This window comes from Pantherophis guttatus, chromosome 1 (assembly GCF_059756535.1).
Source record: "Pantherophis guttatus breed Tessera chromosome 1, ASM5975653v1, whole genome shotgun sequence".
NCBI lineage: Eukaryota > Metazoa > Chordata > Lepidosauria > Squamata > Colubridae > Pantherophis > Pantherophis guttatus.
In genome coordinates this window covers 259,588,478-259,603,606 of record NC_142063.1, presented here as the reverse complement: position 1 = coordinate 259,603,606, position 15,129 = coordinate 259,588,478, and the positions used below count along the sequence as shown (strand labels likewise).

The 15,129-nt window shown below is 40.1% G+C and overlaps 1 protein-coding gene across 3 annotated transcripts in view; it reads right to left on the bottom strand.

The window, feature by feature from the left end:
• Positions 1-15,129, bottom strand: part of TNFAIP3 (TNF alpha induced protein 3) — a 51,432-nt gene that overhangs the window by 23,556 nt on the left and 12,747 nt on the right. For 2 of the 3 annotated variants that reach the window (XR_004591718.3, XM_034418893.3), the window contains exons 6-9: positions 14,859-15,039; positions 11,178-12,094; positions 10,260-10,489; positions 9,374-9,596 (exon numbers count right to left, since the gene is read on the bottom strand). Coding sequence is in view for 2 of the 3 variants with exons in the window: in XM_034418893.3 (XP_034274784.2) it covers positions 9,374-9,596; positions 10,260-10,489; positions 11,178-12,094; positions 14,859-15,039 (1,551 nt within the window). In the remaining variant the exon portion in view is untranslated. Of the gene's footprint in view, positions 1-7,308; positions 9,597-10,259; positions 10,490-11,177; positions 12,095-14,858; positions 15,040-15,129 lie in introns of those variants that run through there. The other variant, XM_034418892.3, reaches the window with a different exon arrangement.

Sequence of the window (15,129 nt, the reverse complement as noted above, 5' to 3'; positions counted from 1 at the left end):
CTGCAAAGAAGAGTTTGGTGATAAATGTTAGAGGAGCCAGATGGTGGGGAGAAAAAGAAAATAGTTGTGGAATTGTTGATGTAGCCATATTCCTGGTCTTTTCTCACTCAACCCTGAACCTGTTGGAAGGAATGTATGGGGCAACAGAAGATGGGATACAGTGTAGGGAAGCCTTACACTCTAATTATAGGTAGTCCTAGACTGATGACCACAACTGAATCCCAAATTTCTGTTGCTAAGTGAGGCAGTTGTTGGAGGGCTAAGTGAGGTGTGTGTGCTGTTGGAGTATTGCTCCATTTCACAACCTTTTTGCCACAGTTGTTAAGCAAATCACTGTAGTTGTTAAATGAATCATTAAGCAAACCTGGCTTCCCCCATTGACTTTGCTTGTCAGAAGCCGACTGGGAAGATTATAAATAGTGATCACATGACCCTGGGACAGTACAACAGTCACAAATACATGGCAGTTGCTAAGTATCCAAATTTTCATCAAGTGACCATGGGGATGCAGCCACATTCATAAGTGTGAAAACCGGTCATAAGTCACTTTTTTCGGTGCTGTTGTAACTTGGGACAGCCACAAAACAAATGGTTGTAAGTTGAGGACTTCCTGTTTAACAAAAATAACTAGCAAAGAGTAAGGCAGATCCATTCCCTTTCTCTATGCTAATGAAATTAGGGAGGAAAGGGATAGAGAAACTCTGAGAAGTCTTTTGGGTCTTCCCAAAAGAAATTCCCTATCCGTAGACAAGGAGGAAGTCAAAGCAATGAGTTATCAGTAAGTCTTCCAGTTGAGTAACATCTACTTCTGCTACTATGTCTCTTCTGGAGGAAAAGTGGGGTGGGTGGAAGGGGGAAGCTGCCGTTGCCTCTCAGAGTAAAGAAGAAGCCTGCATGTGAAAAATTTAGGATTTAAAATCCATCTTAAGTTTCTGTCCCAAAGGTGCTTTTTCAAGAGGAAACTGGACTTTCTTGTTTTTCTTTTCTTTTGTTTTTCTTCTCATCCAAGAAGCTTCTTCAGCTCTGACTGGGTGGTGGGGAATGGAAGGATTATACTTCTTGCAGATAGCTGAAGAAGCTTCTTGGATCTTCAAACAAAACATCTTCAAACAAAAACAAGGAAGTCCAGTTGCCTCTTGAAAAAGCACCTTTGGGACAACCATGACCTGAATGACTGAGAAACTCCATAGACATCTTAAGTTCCTATTCCACACCAGATCTCATAAGGAAAGGAAGCAGTTGCTCCTGAGGAAAGGAAGCAGGAAGAAACTTTTCTTCTGCCCAGATGTGTGTGTGTGTGTTGTATGGCCTTAACAATTATGGAAAATTGGAAGCCGATGTTGTTAGCACTGTGGACAACCTGGACACTATGCAAGGGGATACCAACCCTCGAGATTTTGTGTCGTAATCCGAAGTAAATCTTTCCCCAAAGATCAGGGAAATACCAGAGTACTTAAAATGCTTAATCTGCAATTGATTCAGAAGACTTGTAATTTGCATAAGGTACCTCAGCATGATATGAAACACCTTTTGTGAGAGATATGAGTAATAGCTTTGCAAGACTGAGCAGATAAGAATAAAGAATTGATGTGAAGAACAGCGTTGATGTTCTCATTTTGCTTCGGTTGTAGGTGGCTTTCACAGCTCACTTCTTATTACATTCATAATAGTAATGCCACTCTTATCCCCCAAGTACCAAAGTAGCAGTGTATGAATCTGGAAATTTCATACGAAGGTCTCTTTAATTTCTCTTAGTATTTTTTCGTAGCTGCTGAAGCCAGTTAAGAAGTTTCTTAAGAAAGCAGAATTGCCATCTCTACTTTTATAATCAGTTCTAACAGGAAGAAGAAACACAAATTGGCTTCTTGGGAGTATCTATCTGTTTCATAAACTGCAGAATACCACTTGAATAAAGAACCCCCACCCCTCCACTTCCACCCCTATGAAAATAATGTAGCTTTTTATACCTCTTAGTTTTGAAAATTGATCTCAGGAAGCTATGGCTATGCCTGGCGTCCACTTTTACCTCTAAATGAATGCCTACTGCCTGGGAGGGCTAAAAGCCTTTGCTTTATCAGAATTCCTTTGAGAATATAAAGTGGAAGCAGTATTTATAGCAATATCAATAGCACTTAGACTTATATACTGGTTCATAATGCTTTTACAGTCCTCTCTAAGTGGTTTACAGAGTCAGCATATATTGCCCCCAACAATCTGGGTCCACATTTTACCCACCTCGGAAGGATGAAAGGCTGAGTCAACTGGGAGCCTGGTGAGATTCGAACTGCCAAATTGCAGGCAGCCGGCAGTAAGCAGAAGTAGCCTGCAGTACTGCATTCTAACCACTGCGCCACCACAGCTCTTATAACTATATAAATACTATAAATATAAATTTAATAAATACATTTCTTGATCAATGAGGCTTAATCAAGCTGAAGCTGATGAACGTGATGCTCCTGTTACAAAATATTTCTTATGTCATTGATGGTGAAGATCCCTCCAAACAAGCCAGGAGTATGTTTGTTTTCCAACTACAGGTAGTCCTCATTTAGCAACATTCGTCAGTCATTAAGCGAAGTAGCCACTAAGCGAAACCACAACTGTGCGTATGAGTTTATTTCAGCTTTCTTTGCTTTACAGACCTGCGAAGGTTGTAAACATGACTATTGGTCATAGCGTCACTTATTCATCTCTGTTGTAACTGCAAATGTTGCTAAACAAGGACTATATGCACTTTATTAGAATATATTGTACACCACACACCCACACAAATCTGTTCACATTCATACAAAGTATCTATGATAAAGGAAGAAAGTGTGAGTTATCTTTCATTGGCCAAATGCATACAAGAAATTGGGAGATTTCAAAACGCTGTTTATGGGAGTATCTCTGCTTTTCCAATATCCTATTTCTATCTTTTATCCTTATGAAGTATCTGCTCATGATTTCTGTGGTTCTCCCAACAAGTTTTTGGCACTGAGTTTGTGGATCTACTAAATCTAACAGTTTTACAATGACATTAATGTAGTGTCCTTGCATTAAAACAGCAGCTTAGCTTTTAGGCAAAGATCATTTTGCCACAAAACTGATAACAATACCTACACAAATAGTGTAAGTAATAAAACTACATAGGCAACAGCGGTGATGACCCTAAAAGGGAAGTGTGAACTTGGTAGCTGCTCCAGTTGCTAACATTTATCTATTTAAACTGAATTTAAATCCTGCTTGTCTAATTAAAACCCCTGAATGTAGAAAGCACTGGGTGCCATATTTACCACAGAGGAAGATGACTCTGAATTTAAAACATCCCATAAAAGGAAGAGACATAGATATATAGATATCTAGCACATTGGATACTAAAAATCCTATGTAAAGCCTTGGTAGTACAGGGGTTTAAGGCACCCTGTTATTAAGCTGGTTATTAAGACCAGCTGCCTGCAATTACTGCAGGGTTCGAATCTCGCCAAGGCTCAAGGTTGACTCAGCCTTCCATCCTTTCTAAGGTAGGTGAAATGAGGACCCAGTTTGTGGGGGCAATAAGCTGACTTTGTATAAATATACAAAAGGATGAAGGCTATTGCTGAGCACATTGTAAGCCGCCCTGAGTCTTCGGAGAAGGGCGGCATATAAATCAAATTAAAAAAAAAAAAAAGCCCACTTTGGTAAAAAGCAATCATGGACTTCTTCCCTTGCAGTATATATTTGTGAATAAAACACTTGTGTGCATGAGTATATGTTTATATGTGTATGTACAAGCATGCATAGATACCTGGCAGAAGATATACCCCACCCTAAAAAAGGCCCACCCAAGAAAAATGATCAGAATCAACTGATCCTCACCTATCTCTGCAGCCATTCTCTTTGACATTCAAATCACGATTATCCATAGAAACATGGAAGTATACCTACTTATACACACAATTTCCCACCTTCTTTTCAGTAGAAACAGCAAAAAAAAAAAAAAATGGTTAAGAAAGGGATGGAGGGAAGTGAAGTGGAGTGAGGGAAGGGATAGGAGAGGGAAAGGGGAGAATCATTACAAGTCAGGTGGCATACAACTCTGTTTAATAGGAAGGAAGAGAGGGAGGGAGGGAGAGAGAGAGAGGGAGAGAGAGAAAGAGAGAGAGGGGGGGAGGGAGGGAGGGAGGAAGTATAGGAGACATTGGGTGCAGATGAGGAGATAAGAGGAGATAACTAGGTATGAAAGGAAACTATAAAAACAGAATTAAAATTCACAGGCAAGCAACTAACTGGCATGCTGCTTTTACAGCAACTGTTGATTTTATTTGTAAGTCTTGCTCATTCCTTTGCTTTCAGTAGCTATTTTTATTCTTGAGACACCCACTCCTTCCCCATTTGCGGGGAATTATGTAGACAAAAATACTTCTCTAGGATCCTCCTGTGGTTGTAAAAATATCCGTTAACTAGGAATTCAGCTTTAATGGTTTGAAGCATGGATCACTAAACAGATGTTGGTGTTGGGGATCATCAAGACTAGGATCTCTGAGGAAACTCCATAGCAGACCCCTATCACATTTTTGTGATGTTTAAGAGTGGCTTGACAGAAACAGAGATATGTGTATTACAATAGAAATGGTGTAAAACTCAATTTCTTTGATGGTTGCATCAGAGTTGTGTTTGGGGGCCTGGGATGGACATGGCAAAGGTGGGTGTGGCCAGCTCAACATCACTTGTGTTGGGGGCACCTGTGGTGGCCCGAGTGCTCTGCCGGTGAAAATGAGCTCCCGAGTTCCGTTTTCAGCTGCAACGGCCTCCTGCACCCTCTGCCAGCTAAAATGGTGCTTGGGAGGGTCCTGAGCTCCGTTTTCGCTGGCAGAGGCACTGCGGACCAGTCCTTCACTGTTTCCAGGGTGGCCACACGGGCCAGATCTAAGCACCCCACGGGCCAGATCTGGCCCCCAGGCCTTGAATTTGCGGATGTTTCATAACCCAACTAGGTAACATCATCAGTGCTAGTGAGTATGGGGTTTGCTTCCTGTTTATATACAGTAGCTTGCCCTGCAAGAGTTGGTGGGGGTGAGATTTTCTTCTTTGTGGTTTCTTGATTAGGATATCGTCTTCCGCTTGGTTGTTTATCTGATGTTAATCCCTGTTTATTTAGGGGCCTCTTATTTGGGTGTCTATTGATGAAGAGAGACATAGTCACATAGAATAGACACATAGAGACAAAGCATTTACACACCATTCAAATGAGACAAAGATAATAAAAAGCTAAGGAGGAAACAAAACCTCCAATGATCTTCTCCTGCAACCAACACCCAATATCTACAAGCAGTCTGCAAACAAACAAAGTTAGAGAACACCAAGGACTCCACATTTATTAATATTTTAAAAAGAGATGGTGATAGAGAAAAGGAAGGGAGGGAGGAATTTGTTCTGGTTTTATTACTGTAAAATTACTAGTTTTGTACATCAGTTTCTTTTAGCCACATATCAATTTTCAAGAGTGCAAGACACTTATTAAGGTCAGTAGGCAGACACAAAGTTGCTTTCACCTTGAAAATAGAAATCTGCCAGAATCTAAATTGCAAGAAAGCTAAAGAAGAACCTATTTGTCCTAATGGAACTGTTCCTAATACTAATGTTCTAGTACTGCTCCCTTCTGAATCTACAAATAAAGAAGTTAGAATTTCCTCTAGTGCTATACATATCTGGTTTGAGAAGTCTAGTTGTTACTCTCTAGTTTTTAACAACATAAACCTCCTTTGCCCCAAGAAACCAAATGTCAAGAGAAATAACTGCAAATAAAAGTTTTGTCATGGTTTTACTTTTGAGAATTATAAAAATTTGATTTGCAGATCAGCTACTGTTGGCCGTAAAAAATAAATTTCAGACTGAATTCTTCATTTGCTTCCTTTTCCTGCTGTCAACAGGCTTAAGTAGGGATTTGGAATCATATTACAAAAGGCCAAATAGACTGGAAAAGGAGAGAATTAGAGTAGGCTCAAAAATAATAGAATTAGTACATTTTGATGTATATTAAATGTACATTTATGTACATTTGATGTACATTAACATTTGATGTACATTAACAATAATGTACATTAGTACATTGTTAATTTGTATGTGAATTAAAAATCAGGCTGGGAGATCAGATACAATGATGAGAGCAGCTGAGATAACTTATCAGATGGTACTGAATAGAGAAGAATTACCTTTTAGATTGGCAGATGTGGAGTAAATAAAAATTTATCATGGAGTTCTGTCCAAAACGAAAAAAACTTGTGATGAAAAAGGAATACAGAGGTAATAATTTGGGTGGAAAGAGCATGTATAAACTGATTATTACTTTGGGAAATGTAGAATCAAAAAACCACAATGTAAAATGAAATTCCCTGACATTCCATGATTTTTAAAATTTAATGTAAAATTAGGAGAACCATGTTGCTAACAAAAATAGATTCAGATCTCCTGGACTAGGGAAAATATAGTTGTCCCTAAAAAATATGTTATGAGAGAAGGATACATCCTTTTTAATTATCTGTGTAATTCGAAGGAAGAGGTGAAAGTAAGTTTTGGTACAACAGAACATCCACTGGTATTCTTTATTATAAGAAAGAGTGTCATTGGTCTTCATAGACATCTCTGGGTCTTTATTAGGAGACAGACCAGAGATGGTATTCAGCAGGTTCTGACCAGTTCTGGAGAACCAGTAGTGGAAATTTTGAGTAGTTTCGAGAACCTGTAAATACAACCTCTGACTGGCCCCACCCCATTTATTCTCTGCCTCCCGAGTCCCAGCTGATCGGGAGGAAATGGGACTTTTGCAGTAATCTTCCCCTGGAGTGAGGTGGGAATGGAGATTTTACAGTATCCTTCCCCAGCCACGCCCACCAAGCCATGCCACGCCACGCCCACAGAACCGGTAGTAAAAAAATTTGAATCCCACCACTGAGACAAACAGCCAGATTTGACAGAGAGCACAGCAAATAATTCCCTTTCTAGGAAGCAAGAGGTACAGTGGAGGGGAAAAAAACCTACTATGGAGTGGAAATCATTTTAGAAGAAAAGCCAAGGAAAAACAGAACAAAGATGAGGGAGGCAGAGCTTCTAAGAAATGGCATAGAGTAGTATAGACAGAGTATCCATGGACCTAAAAACTAATAGTTGAAGAAACTGAAGAAACTGTGAGGGATGAAATTTGTAGGGAAACAAGTGGGTGGCAAGGGAACCATGATGAAGTTCAGGAAAAGGGAAATGCCATAGATAGCTCTTCACTTTGATCATTCCCCTCCCCCCCCACTCCGCAAGGGACGATTTCAAACAATCACAAGAGTACAATTAAACAAATCTTTAAATAATTTATTTTGGCTGCTGGATTTCCCTTCATTGTCTTCCCATTCTGTATTGACAAGAAGGATTTTTTTTTAAAAAAAAGGACAATAAAATAAAGAGCAAATTATTATATTGGCAATGTGCAAATTTCCACCATTACATTTTTTGAAATAACATAAATATTTAAATACGCCTTCACATTTTACAAAGCTCACAAAATCACACACAGAAATTTGAACAGCGAAGGACTGTGACACTAGCCGTGTTTCTCATAATGGAGATTACATACACATGCAAAATGCAAGCAGTTGGCGTACATGCTTCCCTCCCTCCCGCCCGCCCCCCATAATTTTCAGAGAAAGAAAATAAGAGAGGCATGAAGGCCTTGGGAAAAATGGAAGATTTTTGGGTGATTACTCAGAACAATATGCAGTTATGGCAGATAATGCCCCGAGATTGCTAATTTACACTGTGGAAATAAGTAGGATTTCACAGGAGTGGCCACCTTACAAACAACACAGAGCCTCCCCACCCTGCGCCCCTCACTATTAGATATATCAATAGTCAGATACAACTGAAGACTGTAGAGATGTGTGAGTGTGGGAAAACAAAAACAAAAAACAATCCTGTCTACTTTGGGAACTTCATAATTCAGAAGTTAAGACTTAACTGTAAGGACACAGAGACCCACAGAAGATCCTCCTCATTTCTTAGTAAATTCCAAAAAGATTGTAACAGTTCAGTAAACTTGATTAACTAGTAGAGGCTAGACCAGTGGTGGGTTGCCCCCGGTTCGCAAGAACCGGTAGTAAAACTGGCAGGAGGCTCCGCCCACTGACCCGGATATCATCAAAGCAGATCTGCGTAAACGCAGAAGAGCGCATGCGGGCGCGAGCAAAGCGAATGTGCACACATGGGCATGATGCGAACCGGTAGTAAAGGTAAGTAGAACACACCCCTGGGCCAGACATGAAGAGAAAGCAGATTTGCTATATCATCTAGAATACAGGAAGACTGTGTGGTAAAAAAAGACTGTTGGTTTTTTTTCTCAATAAACATAAAGTTGGTTCTTTCTAATCTGTCAGTATGCTTCCATGTCAATAAATATGCATGAATATTTAGGAACCTTTATTTTTCTCATGATCTCCCTCCCCCACTTTCCCTTCTCAAATGTTATACTTAAAAATACCTATGCTCTTTCACATTCTAAATTACAAGAGGTTTAGCAACTACACCCTCATTCAAACCACACAGAATAGTCAATGGAAAAACATCAGTCAGCGTTCCAAGGCCAAATTTTATGGGTTTATAGCTGCTCTACGCGCATAAAACTTTCATTTGGAAACACTGCCAAAAAGAAAAAAAAACCTACACAAAAGAAATGTAGCAGCAGCCAACAACTTTAAAAAAGGACAAGCAAGCAAAAATGGTAAAAAGTTCTCCCACAACTTCCTAATATTTTGTTCAATCTTAGCTCTACCGTATCAGCATTTTCAGAGCAATCACACACACAATTTTGATGACTGTTGTAGAAACTGTTCATTTCAAATTTTTGGCTGGTTTCATTATACACAGAATGCTCACAATGCAGACAGAATGCAAGAGACATATTAGCAGAAAAGCATGCAAAGAGCAGCATTACCTATTTTTCTCATACAACTACATATTCAATACCAAACATAATCCAAAATATTTTGGAGAAAAGGGGTTTTGTAGTCAAGTATAAAATGTCTTGCCATTCACCATCCGTGCTGGAAGCAACCTCCTTTTACTATTCCAGGATTAACGTTCTGGACCTGCGTAGTTCTGCATTTACATATACATACATATAATACATGTGTGTATCTACATATGCACAAAAGAAATCAGCTTATTGTTTTCCCTCCAAAGTCACCTTTTTCACCTTTTCACTGAAGAAGATCAGGTGGCTAGCAAGACAATTAAGTGTTTTGAACTTAGCACCATTCCTTTTTCTTTTTTTCTTTTGCAAGGCAAAAAGAAAAAAAAGGCATTTGCTATCCATATATTTGTTTGAACTGATAGCACTCGTTGCAATAGCCATTGCACTTGTTATTACCATAGTGATCACAGGCAGGGGCTCGGCAACGCTGTTTGGGAAGTTCATCGGCTGGAGGGTCAACCTGAGGTGTTCCGGACTGTCTCCGCTGGCTGACACGCAAGCACTCTTGACACACTTCTGCACTCCGGGAAGCTAAATTATTTCTACACGAAACTTTGGAACATTTGCGTTTTTGAGAGCGTGTAGTTTTCTGGTGTAAATCTTGATGTTGTCCCGTTTGCTGTGAACATTAAAAGCATCTTTTAAATGGAAAGCAGTTAAAGGACTCTCATTCAATAAACCCTGCATTTACATTAGACTTCCACTAACTACCATGAATATAAGAGTACTTAACAAAATTTATGTGGAAGCTGAATATTTTTTAATCATTCATTTTTTTAAAAAAAGAAAGAAATACACTTGATTTCCTTGAAAATGCTTAACGACTATAACATGGAGAATGACTGAATAACTGCCTGCACGTGAAACAGATTAACTCGGCATATGGCTAATGCAAAACACGAATTTCCTAGTTGTGGTAAACACCAGCTTCCCTCTCCTCCCATTGCAAACAACTACTTCCTTACCCATGTTATTATGATCTAATCCCCATCAATCTACTGACTACTGGAATGTTGTAATATCAAAATGCCCCATTATGGAAAGAAACCTCTATCAAGCAATATTTTTTGCTAATAAACAAAAGCAGAAAGCTTTCTTCCTTCTTTGCAAGAAGTGGGCAGACATTTATCATATTACACCATCTCCCAGAATCCTCTACAATGAACACGTAAATTCAGTAGAAGGCAATATTTTGCTGATTCTTTCATGGAATCATATAGACTGTTTGGGAAGATAGGTATAAGATTACATTGGGAAGAACGAGTTGCATCTGCGTGCTGACCTCTGATTGTCTCACTGTTTTGTCTTCAGTTCTTCTGGCTTCATGGAGCCGCTTGCTCTGTGCTTCAATAAAACATTTCTGGCAATATCCCTCAAGCATGGTGCTCCCTATTGTGCCACATTCTCGGCCCGGGCAGGAAACGGTATTCTGATAGACAGCAGCTGAGATTTCAGGATACTCCAAAACAGGAGAAGTCACAGGAGATCTTCGCTGATGAAGCAGGGGAGCCTCTGTAATAAAAGGAGAACAGGAGAAAAACAATCACTCTAATGTAAACTCTTGAGGAGAGAATTATAAATGGGCCAAGTTATCTGTTTTACTTCCCTCATTCTACAACTCTGGTATGTATTCAGAAGAAAAGCTGAGGCATATAATTTAGGAAGGCTATTTTTAAAAACTCCCTGGGCCTTTTTGGTAACTGTTTAAGAAGTTGGTGACATTTTTTTTTCTGGCAATGAGATACACGAGGAAAAACAGGTATCAACTTTCTACTTTTACTATACTGTAAAATATTCTACTATTTATAACTACTAAACTTACAGTTGCTATGAATTTCAATCCCAGATGATTTTCCAAATCAGAAAAGAATGTGAAAATCTAAAGTTCCCCAGTAACAAAAATAAACAGATGTAGTTAAGGTTCTTCTGTGTATCTCAGCAAAATATGAAAACAGCCCTCCAATTATCATTATGGCACATGACTAATGCAAGCCGAGCAAATTCTACTGTGGCTGCATGTGCACAATACAACACTTCAAAGGTTTCAGAGCTACGTGCTACACTTGATCCTAGTCCAACGGCTATTTTGTTATACACCATTTGCATTTATCGGGTGTTTTCTCTTGCAAATTCAAAATTTAGTCCCTCCCAACTCATCAAGGAAGAGGAAGATAGAATCAAATGATATTCTCTTACTTGCCTCTATTTTCTTGATACTCAAAATAACACAGGGTACAAAAGCCTTCATTCTGGAGAGTCCCAAAAAAATTACAGCCAGGCTTCCTGCATTTACTGTTTCTCGTCCTTGGCTCTGTTCTTTGGGGCTGAACATATGGCGGCGCTTCCGCCTTATTGCTGTTGGTTGCCGTATGACAGGAATGCTGCAAAAAGCTTTGTGGTATAGGAATAGGATCAGAACTGGACCTCTGATGGGTTGAAGGCATAGTGCCGGAGCCGGCGTTTGAGGACTGGTCTCTAGTCCGTTTGAAGCAAGTGCTACACATCCCATTGAAGGTTCTGTTGGTGTCCTTAAGGCAGGATGTGCAAGTCACACAATTTGAATGCTGTGGGTCGCTTGGAATATTGCAAGGGTTGACCTCTATACAGTTGTAGCAACGTTCACAAAGCCCGTTATATTGCACATTCAGTGTAAAAGGGCAGCCTGGGGTCCTGCATTTCATAGCAGTTGTTTCACTGTATAGAAAAAGACTTGGAGCCGTGGGAGGCGCCGAACGAGGTTCTGTGCTGGAATTTTCAGAAGTCCAAGCCGGAAGATGGTGGCGTTCATCCTTTGGGTAACTGGACCTATTTACCCGGGGCTTCTCTGAACCTGACCAGAAGTGCTGCCTCTTTACCAAATTTGCCTTTTGTCTCTGTTCGGAGCACTCGTGGCAGAATGGCTGTGTATTCACAGACATGTAGAAAGGGCAGTTGGGAGTTTCACATTTTGCCTCCATAAGCGATAGCTGGGATAACTGCAACTCCAGCCCGTTCCTTGCACTCGTTTCCTTCCCAATAAATTCACTGTTTTCTTTCCACCTCTTGTACTCATGTTGCACCAGCTGAAAGTAATCTTCCACCAGATTAATCTCTTTGGGCAAGTTACCTTCATCCAACCTTGAAAAAAGCAAAGGGAGAAGGAATTAATATCACTGGAGGGAGAAAAGGCAATGATCTTACACAAGCTGGGAGGAAAGTTGGGAGAACTGTGATTTATATAATCAAGTATAGCATTAAAACTGAAAAGCTACACTAATAGTATGTCAGAAGGAAGTGGAATTTTTTTTAAAAAAGATGAAATTACGGGGAAGAGTTTCATGCATACTTGCAGAAAGAGTTGATCATGACATTTAATGCCTCTTTTAGCACATTAAGAACATTCCTTCCTGATTATGTCATGGACCAAGTTGTAAGGTCCAGGTGGCTTATGGGCACCACTTCTCATTCCAATTAGATTTCTTCCCTATTAAACAATGTGGCTTCTCATCACAACCTAGTTTTTTTCTGAAAATAATTCTAAATATTACAACAAAAGAGAGTAGTTGGAAGACTAGCTTAGCTTGAATACTAATTATGCCCCCCTTTTCTGGTTCAAGATACCTTTGTTATGCTTTATTTATTTCCACAGAAACATTCAGCCTTGATTTCTGCAATGCTTTATGCAATATAATTGTAATGATATGTGGGGATGACCTTGGGAGATAGGGCAGAGACACAGCCAAGGAAATGATCAGATAAAAGGCAGCTGAGCCCGCATCAGAACACTTTTTCTGCCTTGTCTACAAGGCCAATAATATACTATTCAGGAAATTTAACTTAACACAGTTGCAGGAACAGGAGTGATTTACTCCACTGAAGCAAATATGCAGTTGTAAAGATGTTGCAGCACACAATGGACTCTGGACAAGACGATGGTACTGCTGTTTTAATCAACATCCAGATCACTTTAAATTGCTACTACCTATCTTGCTGGCAGGTGTTTTGAAAGACGCCGCATACAATATTCTTTGGAGGGCATATGGACATGCTTTTCATGGAACTCTTAGCTGCTCTCCAAGGATTAAATACAAATTAAAGCTTTTGATCTGCTTGTGGACCAGTTGATTTGCTTTTAAAAAACAAAACAAAAACAAAACTCTGCTCATACTTGTTCCAAGTTTGAGAAGTTATTTCATGTTATCCCAGAAGAGTAACAGAAAAGAGGCAGATTCAACAATCTAATCATGGGAATCTGAGGAGCATTATGGTTTACAACACGGAAGCAAATGGCACTAAGCTTCCATCAAGTAAACCTTAATTGAACTTACTTCTTATCCATGATAGTGATTAACTAGAGATGCTTAGAAACTTCTCAAACAGTTAAAAGAACATGAAAAGGCTCGCAACTTGGGCGTCCTCCTGGATTCACGGCTGTCTTTAGAAGAACACCTGACGGCCGTGACCGGGAGGATTTTTCATCAGGTTCGCCTGATTCGCCAGTTGCGTCCCTTTCTAGATCGGGACTCGTTACGCACAGTCACTCATGCCCTCGTCACCTCTCGTCTGGACTATTGTAACGCTCTCTACATGGGGCTCCCCTTGAGGTGCACCCGGAGGCTCCAACTGGCGCAGAGTGCGGCCGCGCGGGTGGTTATGGGAGCAACATGGAGCTCCCATGTAACACCTCTCCTGCGCGAGCTGCACTGGCTCCCGGTGGTCTTCTGGGTGCGCTTCAAGGTGCTGGTTACCACCTTTAAAGCGCTCCATGGCTTAGGACCTGGTTACTTACGGGACCGCCTACTACCATCAACAGCCTCCCACCGACCAGTACGCTCCCACAGAGAGGGGCTCCTCCAGGTGCCGTCGGCCAAACAATGTCGGCTGTCGGCCCCCAGGGGGAGAGCCTTCTCTGTGGGGGCCCCGACGATCTGGAATGAGCTCCCCCCAGAGATACGGAGGATTCCGGATCTGCGCACCTTCCGCCGCGAGTTGAAGACGCTTTTATTTCATCAAGCCGGCCTCGCCTAATTCTTCTCCCTTTGAACTGTAAATTTTAAATTTTTAAATGTATTTTAAAATTATGGGTTTTTAATTAGTATTAATTCAGCCAAATTTATTTAATTCATTTTATTTGATCTTAAATTTTGTATATTTATGTGTTTTATTTCATGGCTGTGCACCGCCCTGAGTCCTTCGGGAGTAGGGCGGTATAGAAATTCAATAAAATAAATAAATAAAAGGGAACAGCAGAGCTTGTGAGTTTGCCATTCAAATATTTTGTGCTGCAGCTATGTCGCCCCCCTCCCCCAGGCTGTAGCAGTGGTACTTCCCTGTCTTTATATACTGATATCTGGAGAAAGAGCAGGTCCAGATCTCACTTTACAAAAGGTTTGCTCTCCATATATATATTGGTATGAACAAACCACTTTTTCACATTGGTGGCAAAGAAGTCTTGCAGGTAAGCATGACGGCTGGGCACACAGACTCCATCAATAATAAGAATGAAAGACTAGTCACACTTTTCCTTGATTTTCCCTCCTCCCCTCTGCATACCCTCATACACAAGGGAAAAAGAAAGGAATAGCATATGAATATCCTTATTGCCCCTCAGATAGATGAATTTCAGAGAGTAAAATAAAATAGTTTCATCTTGGACTGTCATCTTTGCAAGAAGAGGGGTGACAAAAAAGCTGTAGACAATATCTTTAAAAAAATAATCTACCAGTTCCTGGTTAAAGATCAGGAAGAGGATCTATGTTCATTATTTTTTGTATCTTCCTGAACTAACATGTATGTTTTGCTTAACATTAACATTGAACAACTTGCAAGAGGGTATTTAACAATATTTTTAAAATATTATCAAATAATAATAATGTTGGAAGGGGACAAGACTTATACTAACTTTGCAGCATTAATGAGATGCGTTGTCCCTGGGTCCCATCCTTGAACAGGAATTTCTATCACCATGAGATAGTCTCTTATCAGTTTTTCTTTCTCTCTTTCTTCAGCGTCAGTTAAAAAATGCACTTTCAAGTCTTCAAATCTTCCTCTTTCACAACTGACTAAAGGAACTGCCTTGATTTCTACAGAAAGAAATAAGAAAAAGGGAATGAATCAAATAGGGTAGAGAAGAGCACAATGCAGCAGAAGTCACTCACAGATCAAGTTTGGCA